This window comes from Varanus komodoensis, unplaced genomic scaffold (assembly GCF_004798865.1).
Source record: "Varanus komodoensis strain SLA01 unplaced genomic scaffold, ASM479886v1 scaffold8, whole genome shotgun sequence".
Classification (NCBI taxonomy): domain Eukaryota; kingdom Metazoa; phylum Chordata; class Lepidosauria; order Squamata; family Varanidae; genus Varanus; species Varanus komodoensis.
In genome coordinates, this window is record NW_025336481.1 from 40,086,166 (window position 1) to 40,107,656 (window position 21,491).

General features: G+C 47.8%; 1 protein-coding gene across 13 annotated transcripts in view; it reads left to right on the top strand.

Annotated features, from left to right (window-relative positions):
* CALD1 (caldesmon 1) overlaps positions 1-21,491 on the top strand; it is a 203,995-nt gene extending 182,504 nt beyond the window's left edge. For 10 of the 13 annotated variants that reach the window (XM_044455647.1, XM_044455649.1, XM_044455645.1 and 7 more), the window contains 10 exons: positions 2,298-2,455; positions 4,075-4,336; positions 6,708-6,848; positions 12,960-13,003; positions 13,101-13,179; positions 13,828-13,965; positions 14,433-14,528; positions 16,190-16,270; positions 16,431-16,464; positions 18,581-21,491. In XM_044455647.1, coding sequence (XP_044311582.1) covers positions 2,298-2,455; positions 4,075-4,336; positions 6,708-6,848; positions 12,960-13,003; positions 13,101-13,179; positions 13,828-13,965; positions 14,433-14,528; positions 16,190-16,270; positions 16,431-16,464; positions 18,581-18,612 — 1,065 coding nt within the window. In that variant the 3' untranslated portion in view covers positions 18,613-21,491. Of the gene's footprint in view, positions 1-2,297; positions 2,456-4,074; positions 4,337-6,707; positions 6,849-12,959; positions 13,004-13,100; positions 13,180-13,827; positions 13,966-14,432; positions 14,529-15,465; positions 15,581-16,189; positions 16,271-16,430; positions 16,465-18,580 lie in introns of all 13 variants that reach the window. The other 3 variants (XM_044455650.1, XM_044455656.1, XR_006417137.1) reach the window with 2 other exon arrangements.

Genomic DNA, 21,491 nt, shown 5'->3' on the forward strand with positions numbered 1-21,491 from the left:
CCCTCAGTCTTGCCTCATACGGCTTTCCCTGCAATCCGGCCACCATCCTTGTGGCCCTGCGCTGCACTGACTCTAACCTGGCTATATCCTTCCTGTAATGTGGAGTCCAGAGAACATCAACATAGAAATAATTTTAATGCATAACTAAGAGGCTGTGGTGGTGTGCCAGTGCTCTGACCTACCTTTAACTCGCCAGTGGAAGGCTGGCAGAGACGGTCTGGGTCTTGTTTTTCAGCCCTGTGACCAAAATAAATGAGCAGTACATTCCTCTAGAACTTTCCACATTTGGTAGACCCAGTCCTCCTGTCCCAAAGGTGTTAGGGCTGAAAACAACACAAGGTATTGGACTGAACCCAGACTTGGTCATGCCTAAAATGGGCCCATTAGGTTGAACCCACAGTACAAGCTGACCGACGGAGAACAGAAACAGCTTGCAAAATGGATTTTCCCTCCTCTCCTGTACTGCCCCCTCATCTGCTTTGGAGGATTGAGAGATTCTTTGGATCAGATTTGGGGGTGCCTAGGGAGGCTGCATGGAGGAGGAGAGCAAGAAGTCCTTCAAACTTTGGGTTTGAGCCATGGAAATGGATAGGACTGCCATAAGCTCCATGGATTTCAGAGTGTCAGCTCATGAGTTAAGTCGAACACTTTTGGAGGGATGGCGGTGACTCAGTTCATTCAGGGAAGAGTGCTTGTATTTTTGTTCCCTGCTCATTTCAGCTTTTTGTTGGCTGCCGGTTTAACTGATGTTCTTCATGGGAATAATTATTCCTTCAGAGCAGGAGAGATTTTTGAATCCTGTGTTCTGCACAGTTCCAATTAACATCCAGCCTGACTCAGCGTGCTGGAGGGTCAGGCTTTCAGGGGCAGCCGTCAGTGATGCTAATCCCAGAGATTTTCTGGGTGGGGGACTGGAAAGCAAAGACAAATGTGCAGAGACGTTGCATCTGGGCTGAGATGCTGCCAAGCCAGAATTTGCTGGAAGAGAGGGGAATTCTAGGCTTCTCTTGTCCTTGGGACTGGAGAGCAGCCTATGTATTAGTTCTTGCTAACTGTTTTCACAAAGTGCATGTAGGTAACGGTGGAATGATGTCTGCCTGAGCTCCTTTCAGCAACATGGAGTGCACGGCCTCTGCCTGCAGCCCAGGCAGCCGGAGTTTGTGGCTGTCCTTCACGGGAGCAGGAGAGCCCGAGGAGCACCGTGTGGGCTTGTGTGCAGATGGCCACCCCCAAGGCCAAAAAAGCCCAGCGGAGAGCACTAGCCAGGCGTGAGGCAAATGCTTCTTCCGACATCTTTACCCTTTTCACACCATGGGAAGTTTGGGGAGGGGGGACCGGAGATACGTGCAAAAGTTGTTGAAGCCTGTGAGGCTTCTGGTATCTCAGAGGCTTCAGGCAGTGGATTGGAGCCCTGTGCACCGGGGATGCCTGGAGGTCAAAGAGTGTGCCGGCTGCCACTGCATTCGGGAGCTGCTGTGCCGTTCCCCTTGCCAGGAGCACGAGACACATGCTGCTGCAAAGGAAGAAATTGAACGGCTGGGAAGGAGATTGTAAACCCTTCCTAAGCCTGTGCCCCCCAAGTTCACCTTCCCCTCTGCAAAATGTCAGAGAACTTTCTGCTGTGGCTTCCTTGAGCAGGATGGCCCAAGAATCCAGGCCACATTTTGCCAGTTTGGTAGACTTGTGAGAAATCTACCCTAAGACATGGTGGGAAACAGGCAGGCAGGGCTACCTTTATCCTGTACCATACATGCCAAGGCCGCACGCAGCCTTTTCTGCCTCCCTCAGTTTTTAAAAGGATTTTTTGACAATGTCTTTTAATAAGTTAAATTTGCAGTTTTAAGTCTCTGTTGCTCTTAAAGTGTCGAATTTAGTTTGCAACAAGTTAAATTTAACTCCTGCAGCACTTTGGAGTGAGTGGTGTGTTTTCCTTTTCTTTTAACCTGGTCTGGCCTGTGGAGAAAAAGCAACCACAGACCCCAGATATCCTGTTATTGTCCACTGTGCACTAGAGTGTCCCCACCTCATTCTCAGGACTTGTGGCATGTTACTGAGTAGGTTGGCCAACCGTGTGCTTGGTCCCCTGGTGACCGAGCACCATTGCTTTAATCTTCGGGGATACCTACGACCCTGCATAAAGCAAAGATGCTGCTGGAACCTTGCTCGAGGCCTATAAAACCATCTGCAGAAGAGAAATTGCTTAATATATGTGTATTGGCATTAGGAAATGGACACCTCCCGCTACTCCTTCCAAATGTTTGGATTTGACTTGTAAAATTTTACCCTCTCTCTGGCAGGTAAAAGACAGCAAGGTAAACCGAGACAAAGCACCCAAAGAGGAGGCAAAATCCATCTGGGATCGCAAGAAGGGAATTCCTGAGTCTAAGCCACAGAACGGGGAGCGTTTCCCTGAATTCCCTGCTCATAAGCTGAAGCACACAGAGAATGCTTTTAGGTAAGACATTTGCTCATGCCAGGATGTTTATACTTGGCCCTATTGTTGCCTTTTATGGGTCTCAGTTGCAATGCAATGGAGTGTGCCACCAGGAAGATTGAACACATGCTTTTATGGAGAGACTTGAAGTGTTTCTTGCTTCGGTACATCTGTAACGCATGCATAATATTTCTGTTCACTGCAACACCTGTTTTCATGACAAATGATTCCTCTCTGCTTTTGTCAGCCTGGTGACGGCACATCTGTGTCCATAGGGCATTTTAAATAGTTCATCAAATGCCCTGACATTCATTCCTGCAGTCTTCTTATTTCTCTCCTCCTGGACATCTTGCAGTCAGCTTCTCTCTGTTATTGCCTGTTACCCAAGCTCAGTTCTGTTGCTCTGCACTGTACTGGAGCAATTTTTTTTCAGTCAGGGAGTAGGCATACTCTCCTCCAACATTTAGAAAATGAAGTGCAGAGTTACAAGTTAGAATGCCCTAGATCTGATGCAGGTTGTCAGTCCCATGAACTGAATGTTGGTGGAAACTTACTGAATCATAGAATAGAATTATAGAATAGTAGAGCTGGAAGGGGCCATGAAGGCCATTGGGTCCAACCCCCTGCTGTTGCAGGACACCAAGTTGCACCATCCCACTCAGATGGCTCTCCAGTTTCCTCTTGAATATCTCTAGTGTGGGAGAGCCCACCACCTCTCTAGGCAGCTGGTTCCACTGTTGCATACTGGGTGCATGAGTCTTTCTCTCTCTGCAGAATTTCCCATTTCTAGACTGCATAAGACCGCAGAGTGGCAGCAGAGTAATACAGTGGAAGCCCCATTAATTGAACCTTTTGTATGCAACAATTCATCCAAAATTTTCTAGGCCCCTTTTGCAGCAGCATCTGAATATGTAATCCTTTGAAGTTCACAGGTAGTTCTATCCTAATTGTTGGATTAGCAGACTGCTTTGTTTTAATCACCCCTTCTTTTCCCTTGTGGCATTTCAGTAGAGGAGATGATACAGTAAATGCTACTCACAGGCCTCCTTTTGTGTAAAGCTGAAGCTATTTAGGCTTGCAAAGGTGGCCCCTGAAGCTGCACAAGTCTGCAAACCCAGACCATGAATGTTTGAGCCATACTAAGCTGCAGTGTGAAGAAGTTCTGAGGCGTGCAGAGAATACCGTGTTTGGTTTCCCATGGTTTCAGCTTAAATTGATCCCTGAGGCATATTAAGATAAAAAAATTCAGCAATAAAATACTATGCATTACAACATTAAAACTGTTACTATTGTTATGCTGCTTCTCAGCCAAAAAAAGGCTCCCAGTGCAGCTTGCATGTAATAAATTAAACAAGGCAGTTCCTCTGCATGGGCTTACAATCTAAGAAGACACAACACACAAGGAAAGAGGGATGGGGAGGGACGATGAGAAGAACTTCTTTCAGTGGGGTTGGTAGAATGGCCCTGTTTTTAACAGGGAAGAGCTTTCCAAACGATGACACCCCACTTGCATTCTGAAGGTGGTCCTGTCCAGAAAACCGCACAGCCTCCACCTGCTGTTTTTCATCCTATTAATTCTGATAAGCCAGAGAAACTGTTGTCATTGCAGCCTCTTCTTCATTCTTTCCTCCCTCCCTCAGCCGCCCAGGCTTCAAAGCTGCCTCAGATGCTGAAGAAGCCAAGACAGTATCCCACCCAGAGGCTGGCAAACGGGTTGAGGAGCTACGCCGTCGCCGAGGCGAAAACGAGAGTGAAGAGTTCGAGAAGCTGAAGCAGAAGCAACAGGAGGCGGCTGTAGAACTGGAGGAGCTGAAAAAGAAGCGTGAAGAGCGCCGGAAAGTCCTGGAAGAGGAAGAGCAGAGGAGGAAGAAGGAGGAGAGTGAAAGGAAAGCTCGGGAAGAGGTAACAGGCTGCCAAGATAGCTGCTGGCTACATGCAGGGCATGCATGATGAGAGTCCACCCGTTGGTGCAGTCAGGTTGGAAGCTGCCTCATACTGAGTCAGAGCATTGGTGATTCTGGCTCACTGTTAGGCATGCTGGCTGGCCGTGACTCTCCATCGTTCCAGGCAGAAGTCTTAGCCCTGTCTGGCAGCATCAGCAGCTGCACTTCTCCATGCAAAGCTTTGCAGTGCAAAACATCATATTGCACAACAGCCTTTCTCCAGAACTCCCTTCCATGCACATGTTCTACACAGAAGGGTTATTCATGTTGGACAGGGTGGGGAATATGCAGATCATCAGCCACATGTGCTCCCTGGATCCTGGGCCGCCTGTGGGTTCCTAGCAACTCTGCCGGAAAACCAGGTTCAGGGGGAGCTCACGCCTTGTTTCTCAGTAGAACTGTGCCCCCTCTCCAGTAGCAGCCATTTGGCAGACTGCGGGAGCACAGAGAAAGAGGGCATGCATTCCTCACATACTTGGCTCCTGCTGGGAAATGGCATGGGGAAAGTGTGCACCTTTGTTTCCCAGTGGAATATCTGGGAATCTGGACATTGGCCATATCCCATGACAGGGTAGTTTTTTTCTGCGGTCAGGGAAGATGTATTCCTGGAACAGGAGTTCCAGGAATCCAGTGTGTCCCTGCCCCCCAGCTGCCAAAATTGCCCATCCTTGACTTAGAACATTGCCGTTCCTGAACTGGACTACATCTGCTTTCAGATTTTTAAGCGGTGAGTAATGGAATCCTCTGCAGGTTGACCTAACAGTCACTTCCCCTGTGCCCATTTGGGCTTGCTCATTCGTGTATGTGTGACGCATTTCACCCAACGTCTTTCACGTGCTGCATTCAGTAGGAACACTCTTCGTGAATGGGTTTGGGTCTGATGGACCCAGGCACAGAAAGACCTTCTCAATGGGTAGAATGTGTGAATGGGTTAGTGCCTTGGGTTTGGGTCCTGGAACCCCTGCTTCCAATTCACACGTATTCCTGAACCTCACTTGATGTGAATGATGATCTCTCAGGTTAATGCATTTCAAGAGTTTGTTTGAAGGATGAACTTCAGATAAAAATGTGAAATTTATATTACATTAGTTTATTAATGCATGTGGCACTTTCCATAGAAAACGATGTTCAAAGTAGCTTGTAATTCAGACACAACAGGCATACAACACAGCAATCAATGTGTTACTGTTAAACATTTCCGTGCCAAAATACTACTATCAATCCAACCCTATTTCAAAACAGCAATAACGAAAATTAATACTAGTGTCACCTAAAACATAAATGCAGCCAGGCAGCTGAGAAATATTAACAAGCAGATAAATAGCACCTTGTTAATACTCTGCCAGCCTAGAGACCCAAACAGATGCCATAAAGCACATGCATCCAGCTCCCTGTTTGCAATGAAGAGCAACATAGCTTGTGCCAAGCCCGCCAACTCAGAGCTCTCATAAGAGCATCAGAAAAGCCCTGCTGAGGCAGACCGAAGGTCTGTCCAGTCCAGCACTCCAGGCACATGCTAGCAAACCACTCGCTCACAGGATCCCTCGAGGAGGAACTGAAGGGCAGTTCCTGCACAAGCTCCTCAGCAACATGTGCATGCAGGCAAGCCACCCCTGCTAAGGGAGGGAGCACATGGCCGGCAAGGCTAGCAGCCACTGATAGCCTCCCGAATCTTTCCAATCCTTTTTAAAGCCATCCAGATTGGTGCCCGTCACCACTTCCCATGACCGCAACTTCCATAGTTTAACTATACGCTGTATGAAGAAGTTCTTTTTATCTGTCCTCTCAACAAGGTGGCTAGTCGGAGTCACGGGGGCAGTGGGTGTGGACTTGGGTGTACTCTGAGGGAGGGTGGAGGACAGGAGAGCCTGGAGGAATGTTGTCCAGGGGGTCGCAATGGGTCGGACACGACTTTGCGACTAAACAGCAAACCTCCCAACAGTCAGCTTCATGGGATGACCCTGGGTTCAAGTGTTATGGAAGAGGGAGAAGAATGCCTCCCTCTCTAATTTGTCCACACTGTGCATTATTTTAAACGCCTCTATTATGTCTCCCCTTCCTCACCATTTTTCTAAGCTGAACGGTCCCAATTGTCACAGCGGTTCCTCAGAAGGGAATTGCTCCAGGCCCTTGATCATTTTCGCTGCCCTTCTCTGTACTTTTTCCAGCTCCTCTGTTAGGTACCTTTGTGTGTCACATCGCAGTGGCAGGTCAAAATCATCTGTAGAACTGTTTATGCTTTGCCTCTCCTGAACATTAAAAGATCAAGGAGCAGGGCTGAAAATCTGAAAATTAACCTTGAGTGACTCAATCTGTTCATATTATGGCAGGAAGAGAAGAGGCGGCTGAAGGAAGAAATTGAAAGGAGAAGGGCAGAAGCAGCTGAGAAACGACAGAAGATGCCAGAGGAGGCCCTGGCTGATGAGAAGAAACCATTTAAATGCTTCACCCCGAAGGGTTCCTCTCTCAAGGTAAAGCTCCCTGGTGTGGGCAGTTGGTGCCATATGGGCTGCATCCAGCCCATAAAGGAATTCCATCTAGAATTTTATCCAGTGGGCCATGCCATTTTAATCAAGGAGCAATACAGATCCACTCCTATTTCACTTCAAAAGTATTTGTAATTCTCAGTAATATTACTAATATTACATAAAATGTCTAACTACTGTACTGAAAACAGCAAAACAGGCTCTGTCTGCAGGTTTTCGTCAGTATCGTGTTTTGTTTGGTTTTTGTGTGGAAAGTCCTGGTCGTATCTACATGCAGAGCTGTGCTCCCGAGCCACTGCGCAGATGCCCTGATGGAAAACAAGGGCTGCCTCCCAGATTCATGGTGCAGCTCTGAACGACGCAGGAGCCGTTCCGGCAGGCAGGCAGGCTACTCCATCCATAAACCGCACTGCAATATATGCTTCTTAGCGCCCAAACCACCACCTAGCCAGAACGGCTGTGGAAGATGCAGCAGTGCCGTTACGCGTGCAAGCTGTGATCCTTCCAAGATGCCCATTTGAAGTTCAGCAGGGGAGCACATGCTCTGCGTGCCGAAGGTCCCCATTCAGTATGTGGCATCTCTGCCAATGAGGACCAAGGAGCAGGTGAGGAGAAGGGCCTCCCCCTGTATCCCTAAACAGCCAGGACTGGTCAGGCTCAACGATAAAAAGGCAGATTGAGGATGGGGCTCCTCTAGCACTCCAGAGATCCCTGAACTTCTTTGGCTTCAGCCACCGTGGCCAATGTTCAGGGATGATGGAAGCTGTCGAGGGCCAAAGTCCTCTGGCCCTGCACTTGTTGGAAAAAATGGTCTGAGGAGCCGTAAGACCGTTTGCGGTGACTCCCTACAAATGGTGCTCCTCCTAGGCCTTGCAAAGGGCTTTTGAAGGGCAGGTGTAGGCCATGGCCTCTGTCGGTTCCTTGCCCTGCCTTCCTTCCCCGTCTCTATTCTTAACCATATTCACATCTGGTGTTGACTTTTGGCTTCCTCAAAAATGTTGTGTTGGATCCAGCTTTATCTCTACTCAGAGTAGTCCTGCTGAAACGAATGGGAACACATAAGTTGTGCCTAAGTCTCATTGATTACATAGGTTTATTCTTAGGCATGTAGAATCGGGATTGAACCCACTGGGTGTAAATCAGCTGCTGTGTGATTTTGCTTGGGTGGATTCAGTGCTTAAAAGCTTCCCAAAAGCAGATTCCTCTGTATCGCATGGTGTGCATGTTGCTTACAATTAAATTAAGGCTTTGTGTGTGTCATGCAGAACCATTACAGTCAATGGGCGCTTTGCCATTCATGTTAATGGGCCATGGACAAACTGCACATTGGCATTTTATGCTGAATAGGATGTAGAGAAAAATAATTTTTAAAAAAGCTAACACAGCCTATGCTTGGAGTTTTACCTCCTAATTTAAGGAGGGTGTAAGGATCTCTGCTACAGGCATTAACCACCCTGCTTTCCATCTCATTTTACAGATCTATTTTGTCATTCTGTTTACCGTACGTGCCTTGACATTTCAAAGCATGAGCATGTTGTGCTGGGTTTGTGTGGTGACCTCTTTTTCCAAGTCTTGTGGATAATTTTGTGCTGGGTCTGATACATGCATTTAAATGCCCTTTCTATTGTTTGCTGTAGGCAAACCATCACCCCTTTTAAAAATTGAATCCTTTAGTTATTAATTCGATAAGATTTTTTTAACCTGCTCTTCAGGTGACAAATTTAAACCAGGAACAATGCTGATGAATTAAAACAGGATAAAAATACTAATATAATACAAACAGCATAAAACACCACCAGCAGAAAAGATATGCATTAGATCAAGGCCTTATGGGAAAAGTCTACAGTCCAAAAGTCCTGGACAAACAAAAATATCTTTAACTGGTGCTCAAAAGACAAAAGAGTTGGCATCAGGTAAGCTCCCCCTGGGGAAAGCATTCTGAACGTAGGGTGCCACCCCTGAGAAGGCCAGGGTAGGCCACTCCCTGCCTCTTTGAAAGCAGGTTCCCCTTAGGAGAAGATCTTCTAGTGAGCTCCATCTGCACTGATAATCTGATGTATGTTACACTTTGAATTGCTGTAAATTCTCTATGTGGCTTGCCATTGTTACCATGGCTGCATCTTCCTGCCTGCTAAACCCTCTTCAGGAGGTATGTCCTCCTTTGTCCCCTTGGCGTGACCTGAGGGATTGTGGGATTTTCAGATCTGAGGTCAGAGACTGTGCTGTGACCCTGGGATGGGGGAGCCACCCCATCTCCCCTGCCCGCTTGCAGGCAACGAACTGTACCAGCCGCTCTCTGAGGAAAGCGCTGCTTTCCATGATTCTCCCTCCAAGCACTGTAAGTCTTGCCAGCGTTTCTTTGCTCAATGGTCTTTATTGTGGCATTTGACTCTCTGAGCATACACAGAGGGTTGAACCTTTTCTACCATTCATTCCCTGAAGCACTCTTTATGAGCTCTTCTGAGTCTCAACCTCGGAGGTGGCACGCTGCGAAAACGGGGACACCTCCACTCCTCCCATTATGCACCTAATAGGGCTTCCCTCCAGTGATGACAAGTGACCGGGTCTATCGCTTTTGGTGGGGGGCGTCTCCATCGGATAAACTTCCCATTTCGATATCTCCTCCCTCATCCTGTGAGTCCTCAATCTTCCCATGGACAGGTTGACTGATCTCCCTGCCTGCCCTTGGGCTTATCTTCCCCTCGGTTTCCTCCTGTTGGGTCTTAGGACCTCAAACCAAAACTGCAGTCCACGACATTTCAAAAGCAGTCCCATACCTGAAATTGGAATCTGAATCAACATGGCCAGTGAAGTTTGACAGGATGCATGTGAATGACAGAAACAATAATAATAATAATAATAATAATAATAATAATAATAATAATAATAATAATTAGAACATTTCTGTGCTCTAATAATAATGGGATAGACAGGGGAGGAGCCTGGGAAGGCAGGTAAGAGACATCCTGGCACCTCTCCAGCTTCTTCGTCCCCCCTCCAAAAGTCTCTTGCTAGGCAGCTGAAAACGCCCATCCAGGAAACTGCAGACGGGGCGGCAGAGATCGCTTCTGCCAGTCCTCTGGCTCTGCACCAGATGAGCATGAGCCTCCAGCTTCAGGGGCTTCCACTCCTCTTCACGGGATTGCACCCTTCACGGAGAAAGAGCAAGAGCTGCGCTCTGCCCGCTCAGTCTAATTGTCCCTCCAGGGCGGCCCGCCGTGGCTGGCAGATCGCTGAGGCCTTTGCTACCAGCAATGGCAGCCACAAAGTTCTCCACGCAAAGCAGGTGAGCCGTAATTCCCCCCTTCATCTTGCTGAATCCCCAGATGGATGAACAAAATATGCCCTCCATGTGCACCTTATGCATGTGCTCTGCGGGCGGTTGCTTTCGGCTGCATTTTTGTTGCACTTTTCAGTCAATGCTTCTCCCACAAAGTGGCTCGTGTTAATAAAAAGGAGACAGTCTCTGCCATCCAGCCTGCAAACTAAAACAACAAGGAAAGGGGAATGGAGGGAGAAGAAGACGGGGAGATCATGTTTTAGGGCAGGCATTTAAATGCTCTTTGGTCCAAGGTAATAGTTGCTTGTGGGTGTTCTTGCCTGAATGGGGACTCTTCCTGCTTAGGTCCGTGGGTTGGTCCAGGGAGTTCTTTCCCCTTCCCTCTGCAGCCCCAGGGCAAGTGCCAATTAAAACTAGTGCTTTTCTTAGAAGCAAAGGGAACACGAGTTCCATGCAGCTATTTCTACATCCAATAGACAACCCTTAGCTTGATGTTGCCATTATTTCATTTCTGCACCGCCCAATAACCAAAGCTCTCTGGGCAGTTTGCATCCATTCATTCACAAGGGAAGCCCCAGCCTTAGGTGACTAGATAACACCTAAGCAGAGATGTCATGGATAGGACATTCTGGAGAGCTTTCATCCATAAGGGCACCCTAAGTCAGAGACAACTTGACGGCACACGACAACAAAATGTACATATTGCTAAAAAAAACTAGACATAGTTTAGGAGTAAGCAATTTTTTGTGGGAAAATGCATTTGCATTCAAGGTAGAGAACAGGGGCATTCTCGCAATTTGCAAAACGACTTTCTTGTTCATCCCTTACGCACTGTAAGGCATTTCATGCTGCCATATTGTGCTACCACCTTGTGGCTGTGGAAGCCAGTGCTCGAGTCTGCTTTTGTTGGCTTGATAGCTGTTCAGCCTAGTTTATAGACTTGAGAATTCTGCAATCACAACATTCTAATTCATGCAATAGTTCATGTAAGCAGATTACATGATGCTAATGAAAACATCACTTGCCCTTTCCCCTCTTGACTTGTTTGCTGGCCAGGGATTCAGGATTGCTTTTAAACCAGTTCCCTCTTACATCCAAAATGGGAATTCATAGTTTTATGTGTATTTACTAATGGGGATATTAAGTCAGTCAGTTGAGGTGATGGGCTTGGCTTCTGGGGCTGGAACTTCTTGGGAGCAGTACCATGCAGTGAGTAAGCAGGATCATTCCAGTTCTTGGTTCTTTTAAATACGCACCTTTGGAACGGAACAGCTCTTTTAGAAGTCAGTGGGGATCAGCTAGCTTAAACAAGAGCAACTTTGACTAGGCCCTGAGCGGCTTGCGGGTTGGACTGCTGTCTCAGTTTGGCAAATGTACGGTTGTCTATGTCCCCAATTTGGCTGTGCTGGTTACTCTCCAAGGAGTGGCTGCTTCATAAGGTGCTTTACGGGAGAGTCCATAATACAGGCTGCTGAAAACATGTCTTTCTCAGAAGCCCACTCACAGCTGAATATCCATCATCACAACCCAAAGCTGACCAGGCTGCTGGGCTGAAAGGCCTGCTGTAGGTAGCAGTGGGCCTTCTGCAAGGCTGCCCACCTGCTTTGGACGCACTGGCCACCTGCAGCTCAGGGATCTGACCCCTCCCCCTAGATCTGCTGCCCTTTTGGTTGCAGGCAGAGGCCTTTTTTATTTCCCCAAATATTTAGATGCCCTTTGAATCCTGCTGGCTGTTTTTGCTGCTTGTTTTAGTTTTGTATGCAAATGTTGATCACTAGAAACAAGTGAACATTATAACATATTTGTAATTAATGGAGAAGCAAGCAAAATGTTAGCCATTCTCCAAATTGTGTGTGTGTGTGTGGGTGCATTTCAAAGAGGACCTGTAATGAACTGAAGACCTTTTCTTGAAGACGGTTCTTAAGTCTGGAAATGACCACCTGGCCTAGAAGCTCTCCTTGCTTTTTGACTCAGGTGCTTCCAGAAAAGGCTTTGATACCTTCCTACATCATTCATGGGATTTTACAGGGATGATGGCACCTTCCGCTTTCTGTTTGGAGTGCTGAGAGTCCTCTGTCTGGAGGAATCCTTGGAGTAGATCTTATTGGAGATTGTGGCTGCAGCACTGCCTGGATTGGATCTAGGAGCTGCCTTACTCCCAGGAAAGGGAGGGCTTCACTTTCCCAGTTTTGAGGGCTCCCCGCTCACACCATCGCTCACCCCATTCAGGAGGATCTCTTGATCTCTGGGTAGCAGTTGGAGGAAGCCAGAGCAACTGTTATGGGGAAGTCTGTCCCTGCCGGCAGAGTCCATCCAGCTAAAATCTGGATCAATCCCCATACCTGTCCTTTGGCCCCCAGTAACCTGTAGTAAATCTACAGGACATGTGGCTGCCACTGAAGGGTGAGGAGGGGATGCACACGAGACGGTAACACTTGGGTCACTGAATATTCCTGAAGGGAGAAGAGGAAGGGGCGTCCGGCCGCTTGGCTGCTGTGACATCAAGCTTCGGACTGTGGCTCTGGCCAGCTGTTGCAGCATCTCTGTGCTGCCTCCGTCTCCCCACTGTTAAGGCAGCTAATTCATTCCGCCTCTGCCGTTCTGTGATCGCAGAACAGCAGAATCCAGAGGAAGCCCTGACTGCAGGTGACTTCCCTGCAGGCTGCAGCCCAGTGCCTTCCCTCGAGGTGATGTTATTGTGTTACCTGCTGCACATTCACATGCCATTTCAGTCCCTTCTCAACCAGCCTTTCTCGCTTTTTTATACCCGTACTTCTTTCTTGCTTCCCTCTTTGTTTTGTTTTTTTTATTTCTAGATTGAAGAACGTGCAGAGTTCTTGAACAAATCTGCCCAGAAGAGGTAAGTATCCCTTGCTTTGCAATCAAGATCACTGATGGGATTCGGAGTCCAGGGGCAGGAATTAATGGACCTCCATCTTTGCATATTTTTGGCACAGTGGCGTGAAACCCACCCACACAACCCAGGTGGTCTCCAAGATAGACAGCAGGCTGGAGCAGTACACCAGCGCCATTGAGGTGAGACCACGGCGACCCTCGCGGTGCTTGGGCCAGAAGCCGCAGGAATAGGCATGGTTCTTGCCCATAGTGGCCAGCTAAGGCCCCATTCATCTGTAAGGCCACTGTTTATGGTAATGATGGCTTGCTGCTTGAGTCACGAATTGTCTTGCAGACAGCAAATGGCGCACATGAGCTAGGGAGGCTGTGGGCTGCCCCACACGAGGCATTCAGGATGCAGCTGGACAGCCCTCTGTCATGACTGCTTTAACTTGGAGCCCCGCGTTGAGTAGGGGGTCAACTCGACAGCTGCTTGTCCCCTCCAACGTGCTGCTTTATGGTTCTGTGCAAGAACGTGCAGTTGGTTTTCCCTTCCGCTGCTTTGTGTCCTTCCTGCCTGGCTTGCCGTCCTTTGCAGTGGATGCAGAGCAGCCTGGGTGGGGTTGTGCCCCAGCTCTCCCCAGAACCACGAGGGGCCCCGCAGGTGCGGAGGGGATGAGGCGCGGAGGGGATGAGGCGCAGAGGGATGCTGCAGTGAGGAGGGAGACAGGCAGGAATGGGAAGTTCTTGAGGGTGAAGGGGCCCATCTCCGCCTGGTGAGATTTCAGGGGCTCTCCCGTAACGTCCTCTCCGGTATCTGCCCTGAGACTGACCAACTCCTTCCTACAGGGCAACAAAGCTGCCAAGCCCGCCAAGCCCGCGGCCTCGGACCTCTTGGTTCCTGCCGAAGGCGTTCGTAATATCAAGAGCATGTGGGAGAAAGGCAATGTCTTCTCATCGCCGTCCGGCACAGGAACGCCCAACAAGGTGCGTCTTCTGCTTCTACTTCTTGGTGTTCCTGCTCCATCTCCGAAGAGCAGCCCCTACAAGGGCAGGAAGAATGTTTAGCTGCACTTTTGCAGGGCTTGGGTGGCAAAATGTGGTGAAAACCTGCCAGGAGTGGAAGGGCTGTACCATTTAGCCTTCTAGGCTAGAACTTTTGGGGTGAGCTGCTCTTTATGAGTTGGTCTTTTGGGGAGACGTAGGTCACAGGCTGCTCCTTTCCCAAAGGCACAAAACTAGATGCTTATGCAGCAAGGGGCGGGATTCTGGGGGTGGCATTCTAGTGGGGGGCAGGACAAAAGAAAGGGGGCAGGGGAAATAGCAGCACATTTTGGCTTAAAGTTTTTGCTGCTAAAACTCAGCTGTAGGTGAGGCCTTTCACCACCCCAGTTGTAATGCTTTGGAGTCTGTACTCTGCAACTGATAATTACCTGTAAAATAATGTCTTTCAGGAGACTGCTGGGTTAAAAGTCGGCGTCTCCAGTCGTATTAACGAATGGTTAACCAAGACCCCAGAAAACAGCAAGGCGCCCGCTCCAAAGCCATCCGTGAGTATTTGCTTCTCTCCTTTCCTCAGGTTCCTCCTTTGATTTGCAGGAGTAGCAAGGTATGGATAACAGACCCCAGAAACACATCCAAATAAGGACGCTGGTGCTGTTTTAAGTGGGCATTGTCCACTTCAGATTCTGGGACAGCCCTCTGCAGATGAGAAGTCTGCAGTGCCTCGTCACCTCCTCTTTGTCGGAGGCCCTGGCAGCTCCTTCTCCTCAGTGCTATCCCCACTTGCTAGTGCCGAAAATTTCAGGTGAGCGTGTGGGCCCCACCTGGTGCTGGATATGGCTGGAGCAGGCAAGGAACCAGCAGAAATGTGGATCTCATTATAGGGAAGGAAGGCTGATGCATTTAACCAACCAAGAGCCAGAAATCCTAATACTGGACTCTGCATTTGGAAGCAGATTCTCTCTGGAGCAAGTGCAGAATCCTCAGCAGCCCTCAGGCCCTGCTTGCTAGTTTCTTGAATGCAAGATTGGGCAACTCTGGGGGTGCTGGGGACCATTTTGCCTCCTGAACACACTCCCTGGAGAGCAGCACTCTGTGGGATGCCATAAAATTGCAGAGAACATGCTGCTTGTATTTGGCAGCATCTAGCTACACAGCGATAAGCGGATCAAGTGTGGATTTGGGAGCAAGCTAGAGGTGACCCTTTCAGAGCTTTGCTGTGCTAAAAGGGGCAGGTTTTCCCCCCCACCCTGCAGATGTGGTGGCTCTGGCTGGCTGTGGTTAAGCGGTCTGCCGAGCAAAACAGACTTCTGGCTTGTTGCAGCTCTGCTGGGTCTCCATCCTTTCCCATCTCCCTTTGATTCTTAATAAGGCCTGTCATAATGGAACCTTTTAACCATATTGTGGAGTCCCTCCTAGAAGTACGTTGGGGCTAATCTGACCTTTCCCTCAACCTTCCCTTTTCTTCCTTTCTTTTTTTCTCAGTTGATTCTTCTCTCCTTTCTTTCTTTCGCTGCCATCTTCTTGGCGAGAGGCCTGTACAGACAGCTGCTCTTCTGTTCTTCTCTAGGACTGGCTGTTTTCTGTTAAAACTGGTCAGGTAAATCTGTTTACAGGCTTCTCTTGCTAAGTTGCAAAACTGTGACCCTCACCCTACTTGCCGTTCATGCAAGGTCCCAGTGGAGCAGTCAAGAAGTAAGTGGTGACAGGCTCACATCTCTTAATGTATTCTTTGTTTAACCTGGTGCATTATAGAGGTAGTTTCTTCTGCTTTCTTTCCAGGGAAAAGCATCTGTCATTCACCCCAGGTTTGTAGATTTCCCAAGGGGTTTTCCTCTCTGCTTCTCTATACACAACCACAAGGTGGTTTTGAGGTCTAGCACAGAGTTGCACATTTACACTAGGATTCTGTATCCTAGTGTCTGTATCCTAGAAAATGCTGCATTTTCGTCACTCCAAAAAAAAAAAAAAAAAAAAAAAAAAACTGAAAATGGCTGGGAAACACAGAAAGTGTTTGCAAGTCCTCTGCATGATTTAGAGGGCTTGCAAACTCCCATGAGTCAAGGAGCACTGGGTGCATAATAAATGTGTTATGCAGAGAAGCCCTGTATGTGAATTTACTCTTAAGATATAGAAATAACATATATCTTAGCTCGTTGTTCCTCTCTTTCCTTTTTCAAATTTCTTGATGTTTGTCTGTTTGGAATAGGACTTAAGACCTGGAGATGTATCCAGCAAGCGCAACCTGTGGGAGAAGCAGTCAGTTGAAAAGACCAGTTCTTCCTCAAAGGTAACAGAAACCCAAGAGCTATTTTTATCACCTGACTTTAATCCATTCTGCACATCTCTGTTCTGTCTAAAGTCTGTTGAGAGCTAAGCTACTACTAGGTAACCATATAAAAATTGCAGTGCTCTGACTTTTAAATTTTTGCAACTCTCTTGTGATTCAGGTAACAACAGTGGGGAAAAAGTCAGAGACCAATGGTAAGTGGAACGGAATATATTGTCATTCACGACCAGGTACGCATGCGCCTTCCCCAGCGTCCCTGATTGGAGAAGCAGATCACAATACTGGTGGTCTGGGGGAGGTAGCGCTTGTGGCAAGGCAGAGCTCACAACTGCAGAACAGTGTGAATGAGAGGGTAGCATCCTTCCTTAAACTAGTCGCCCTCAAACCCAGGATCCTTTCTCTGATGCTGGATGGAGGTGCATAGTCCAGCTGGAGACCACCATGCTGTATTCCCTCTGCACTTTCAAGCACTCTGAAGCAGAGATGTTGAACCTCGTTCCACCTGAAAGCCAAATTCCACCTCAGAGCTGCTCTAGAGGGCCACATCCAGTAGTGAAGGCAAAAGATGCAGGAGCAAAAAGAAAAATTAACCTGCCAGCAAAGTTTGGCTTAATGTTCTTGCATGAACTGCTTATTGGGTGAGGCATTTCAACCTTTCAGGATGGGAAAACCATGCAGACCTGGGAAGCCCTCGAGTGGCTGGTGGTTGGGCAAAAGGGGTGGGGCTGAGGGAAGCGAGTGTGGCTTTCTGGTGGACCCTGCAAGGCCAGTTTGGGCTCACTGGTGTCCGGACCACTGCTTAAACCGGAAGCATGAAGAATGCCACATCTCTTGACCATCTTTGCACGGGTCCCCGAGTCCTTCATAATGAAACTCCCACAGAGATCTCCAAAGGGCTTGGAACTCCCAATAGCATGCCACCTCCTTGCTCTCGCTGCTGCCTGCAGAAGCATCTGTCTCTCTCCCTCAGTCTCTCTGATGTGATCCACCTCCTCCTTCCCTCTTCATCACTCCACAACACATCCTCACCTGGCTGTATGGTATTTCTCTGCTAGCTTCCTTCCTGCCTGTGCCACAGAAGCCACTGGCACACCTTCTTCAGCTTGCGCCTCCTCTTGTAGCCATCGCAGTTGAATAGGGTCATGAAGGTGAAAAGGCCAAGACTGCCATGCAGTTTGCCTTACGTAGGTGTGATCTTGGCTGATAGGGGCTGCGAGCTGTAGGTTGCAAACAGCAGCTGAATGCCTTTGCTTGCACAATTGTGTTCCTCTGGTCTCCAGAACTCCCTGATAGTCTTCTTCTAATGTTGAATTGGATTGTAGTCCTGTTACCATCTTACTTGGGAGTAAACCCATTAAATTCAGTAGGACTTCTGAGCATAGCGAATTAGCAATGTGTTGTCTATTCCATACTGTCTGTGGTTTTAAAAATGTTAAGTATTTCATGATGTCTCCTCCCATGTAAAAAACCTGGCCCAACCCAAGGCCAGCTCATCCATATTTCCTCCTCTTCAGTCTTTTTCCACAGTATTGGCTGCCATTCGACAAGCCAGCTGTAGCCACGGGTGCGATGCTTACTCAGTGTTATGAGTGAGTTGGTGCAGTCTGAGCAGAAAGAAGCCATATGGATGACGGCTGTTGCTTTGGTGGCTTTAGAAACCAGAGCAGAGCTGTTGAGCTTCAAGTCTGTGGGATGACCACACCTCCTTCCCCCAGCTGCCTATTTTCTGGGGTTTGCTGGCCTTTGCATTCCCCCCCCCCCCCCCGTTGAAACGCCTCTCCTGAACCTTAGTTCCTGGCAGGCAGCACTTTAAGCTAAAATATGCTGAGGTTTTCAAGGTTTGCTCCTTCCCCTTTGGGTTCCGTTTTTGCCTTCAGACCTGCTGACCAGAACACCCCAACCCCCCTTGCACCCTGCTTCTCTGAATACAATTCACCCCCTTCCTCCCACCACCACCAGGCCAAGAGAGATTTGCAATGCCTGAACTGGAGTATGCCTGATTTATTAGGTGTTCCTATTTCACCGCTCAGTCATAAATGAGCAGGGAAACCATGCCTTGGAAATTATTTGAGGTACATGGATATGGGTTGACTGGAACGCATTGGAAATCCCTTCTGAGAGAGCAGGTAAAAAGCATTGCTTGAAGGTGTCTGGGACATCTGGTTTTCACCCAGAAGTTGCCGATTCAGCATTGCAACCCTAAAACTGCCAATTCCTCCATCATCCAGGATGTCCCGGCTATGCCAGTAGTCCTACAGGGATGACATGTCTTGTGATTCTAAGCAATCTTTAACTCCCTTTTTCTTTCAGCAGGTTTGAGAGAATTCGAAAAGGAACACTAAGGAAGCCACTAAAGATGTTGAACCAACTCGGTTTTAAAAACGGAAGTGCTAAATTTGCCCCTTTCTTTTTATATATATTTATATTTGTTTACCAAAAGGCCTTTTTTTGGGTTGGGTTATTTTTTTTTTCTGTTGCATTATCCCAGTTTTAAAGAACCATGTATATTAGCACTGTATTTAATAACCAGTCTTGAGACATTCATTGTAATAGTAGTGCCTTTGAACAAGAGCCATGCTGTGAAATAGAGACACTTCTACTGATTAGTTCTAACGAAATGGTGTGTCTGAAGAAACCATTTTCAGCACACCGGAGCAGCATTTGTGCCTTACAGACTAGGTCATTCAAAACAAAACATCCAGGGTGGGGGGGGGGGGGTTAAAAGGGAGAAGTATAGCAACCTCTTTGCCACTGTTTGCTTACTGAACCTAGGAAAGTTTGGCAAGCCCCTGGTGAATTCCCCGAGTGGATTCTCTCCCCTGCAGAGCACAGGGACAGCATCATGTTAGGAATGTTACTTTTGGCACCCAGCGTCAAGACCTTCAAGGAAGAGGCATGCTCCTGCTCTCTGGTCCACACCACCATTTTTTCACGAGTGCAGAGGGTACACCATGAGGATGTCCTGCAAGGATGCCCACCTCTCGGTCACTTCTCTGAGGGGGAGGGCACTGCGCAAGTGACTGGGGCATCACGTCCGGTCATGGCACCCTCTTTATGCTTGGGGTCGTGCCCTTGGCGGAGGTGAGTGGAGCAAGAGCCTTCTCCACTCCACAGAAAGGCTTGTCACTAGGCAGAACGTGGGAAACGGGGCTCAAAGGATCCCTCTAAAGACCTTTCACACCTATGGGAGATGCCCTGTGTGGAATGGGATCCAACACTCATTCATTCTTTCTGCACTTTCGATTGAAGCATGGAAGAAATGCCTTTAGGCTGCAGTCTTATGCCCACTAACCTGGGGCTTCTCAGGGGCTTCTTTGCACGAGGCCATTATCGTGTGATCACAAGGACCCACGGAAATTGGCAGGGGCTTCACATGGAAACATTCTCCTCCAGGGGCTCCCCTGTGTTTACCGGCCATTTTGTGGGGTGGGGGTTAGAGTGAGGAAAGTCGAGGCTGGATTTCTTATCTCAGGATAAAATGGTATGAGAAGCCCATGTAGTTTTGCATTTCTGCTGTTTCATAGCTATACCACAGCACCACCTTGTGGTTGTGTAATGGAATGCCTAGAAAGGCCGAGAGAAAAAATGCAAAGGCCTTACTCTTAATCCAGCAAAACAAAAAATGGAAGTAGAAGCCTCCATAAAGTGGTAGCTTAAAAACCTCATGGAGAGAAGCCCTTACTTTTGAGTAGACCTATATAGGATGGCACTGTTAGTTGACTGTTCCTCCCCCATTTTTGCCCGTGTCAAATTTGCATCCAAAAGGTGAAAACTGTTTTGTAGTTTTAAGTATCTTTTTTAAAAAATCCTATTTAGTTTAAGTTAATAACCTAAATTTGGACGATTGCGGTTGACGGTGGTACTGATAACTTCTCTCTCTCTCTCTTTGTTAGCTGCAGTTTTAGATTATATACCTATAGCTTTGCAAAGCTTAGCTGTATGGCACTGTTAATGGTAGAAGCGTTTTAATACCTGCTAGAGTACTGTATTTAGTTTTTAAAAAGTCATAACTAGCCAATATCACAACTTTTTTTAAAAAAATACACACTTTTTATATTAAGATTTCATAATTGCCATTTGGCATATGACAAGAGGAGTATTAGATTTTTTTTAAAAAAAGAATCAAAACCCTGTTAATGGGTAATAAAAAGTATAGTTTTAAAGAGGGAGGAAAAGAGGGTATTAAGCGTCAAGCATAAGTCACGTGTATAAACATTGTAGCTAATTTATATAAAACTACCATAATTAACACACACAAGATACACATGCTCATACTCGGTTCCTACCCTACTGCACGCTAATTTTCTGTTTGCATCTCACAGAGTCAGTGTTTTACAAAGGGGAGGGCACAGTCTCAACACTTCTTGGTGTAGCTAAACTCCCGAGCGAGTTGAGAGGGTGGGTTAGCACATCTTCCTGCCCTCTCCCCCTCCTTGGCCGTTTGTGCACTGCCACAGGGGGACCTCTGTGTACATCCCCCACAGCCAGTTCAGCTGTTCCTCTCCTGCTCAGGTCTCAACATACAAGATGCACATGGGATTAAGAACCTGCTGAGTTGGGGGCAGGAGGAAGGGTACCCAAGGCCAATTTTCTCCCCTACGTGTAGCTGCACTGAGGCGCGGGGGTTTGGCTGATGCCCTGATGTATCTGCCGAAGAGCACAATTCAATGCATATGTAAGCAGGGGAAAAGTCCTACAACTGCCAGAGTTGTAGGGCTTTCTTCTCTCTGGACCTGCCTAGCATCATGCCCTGGAAGTTTTCTTCCAGCCGTATCATTTGTATATAGCAACCATAAGGGTTTGAATTTACAGAGCACCCGATGTTCAGCATGTACACCGTATAGTATGCAGGTAGAGTAAAATGGGAATGCCGTTTAGCATTATTTAGGTTTTATAGCCCACCCTCAGATGCCATCGTAGCTCGAGGATGGTTATTCTCGCATTGCTTTCCATTTTTGTGGCATCCCCATTTCTGGTTTTCTGTGAAGAGGATGTGGCCCCTCTCCCAGGGGAGCTTCTCTGCTTTCGCTGAACACCCTTGTTTACATAATGAATTCCACTTGGGCTTTCGGTATAGAGCGAAACCGTGCAGTGAATGACTTTGGATCTGCCTGTTGTTGTTTGGTTTGTATTTTTTTAACACGCACCTTTTACATCCGAGTTCCTGCAATAAACCAGTATGCTGAATTTGCAATTCACAATAAATGGACTTTGTCTACCA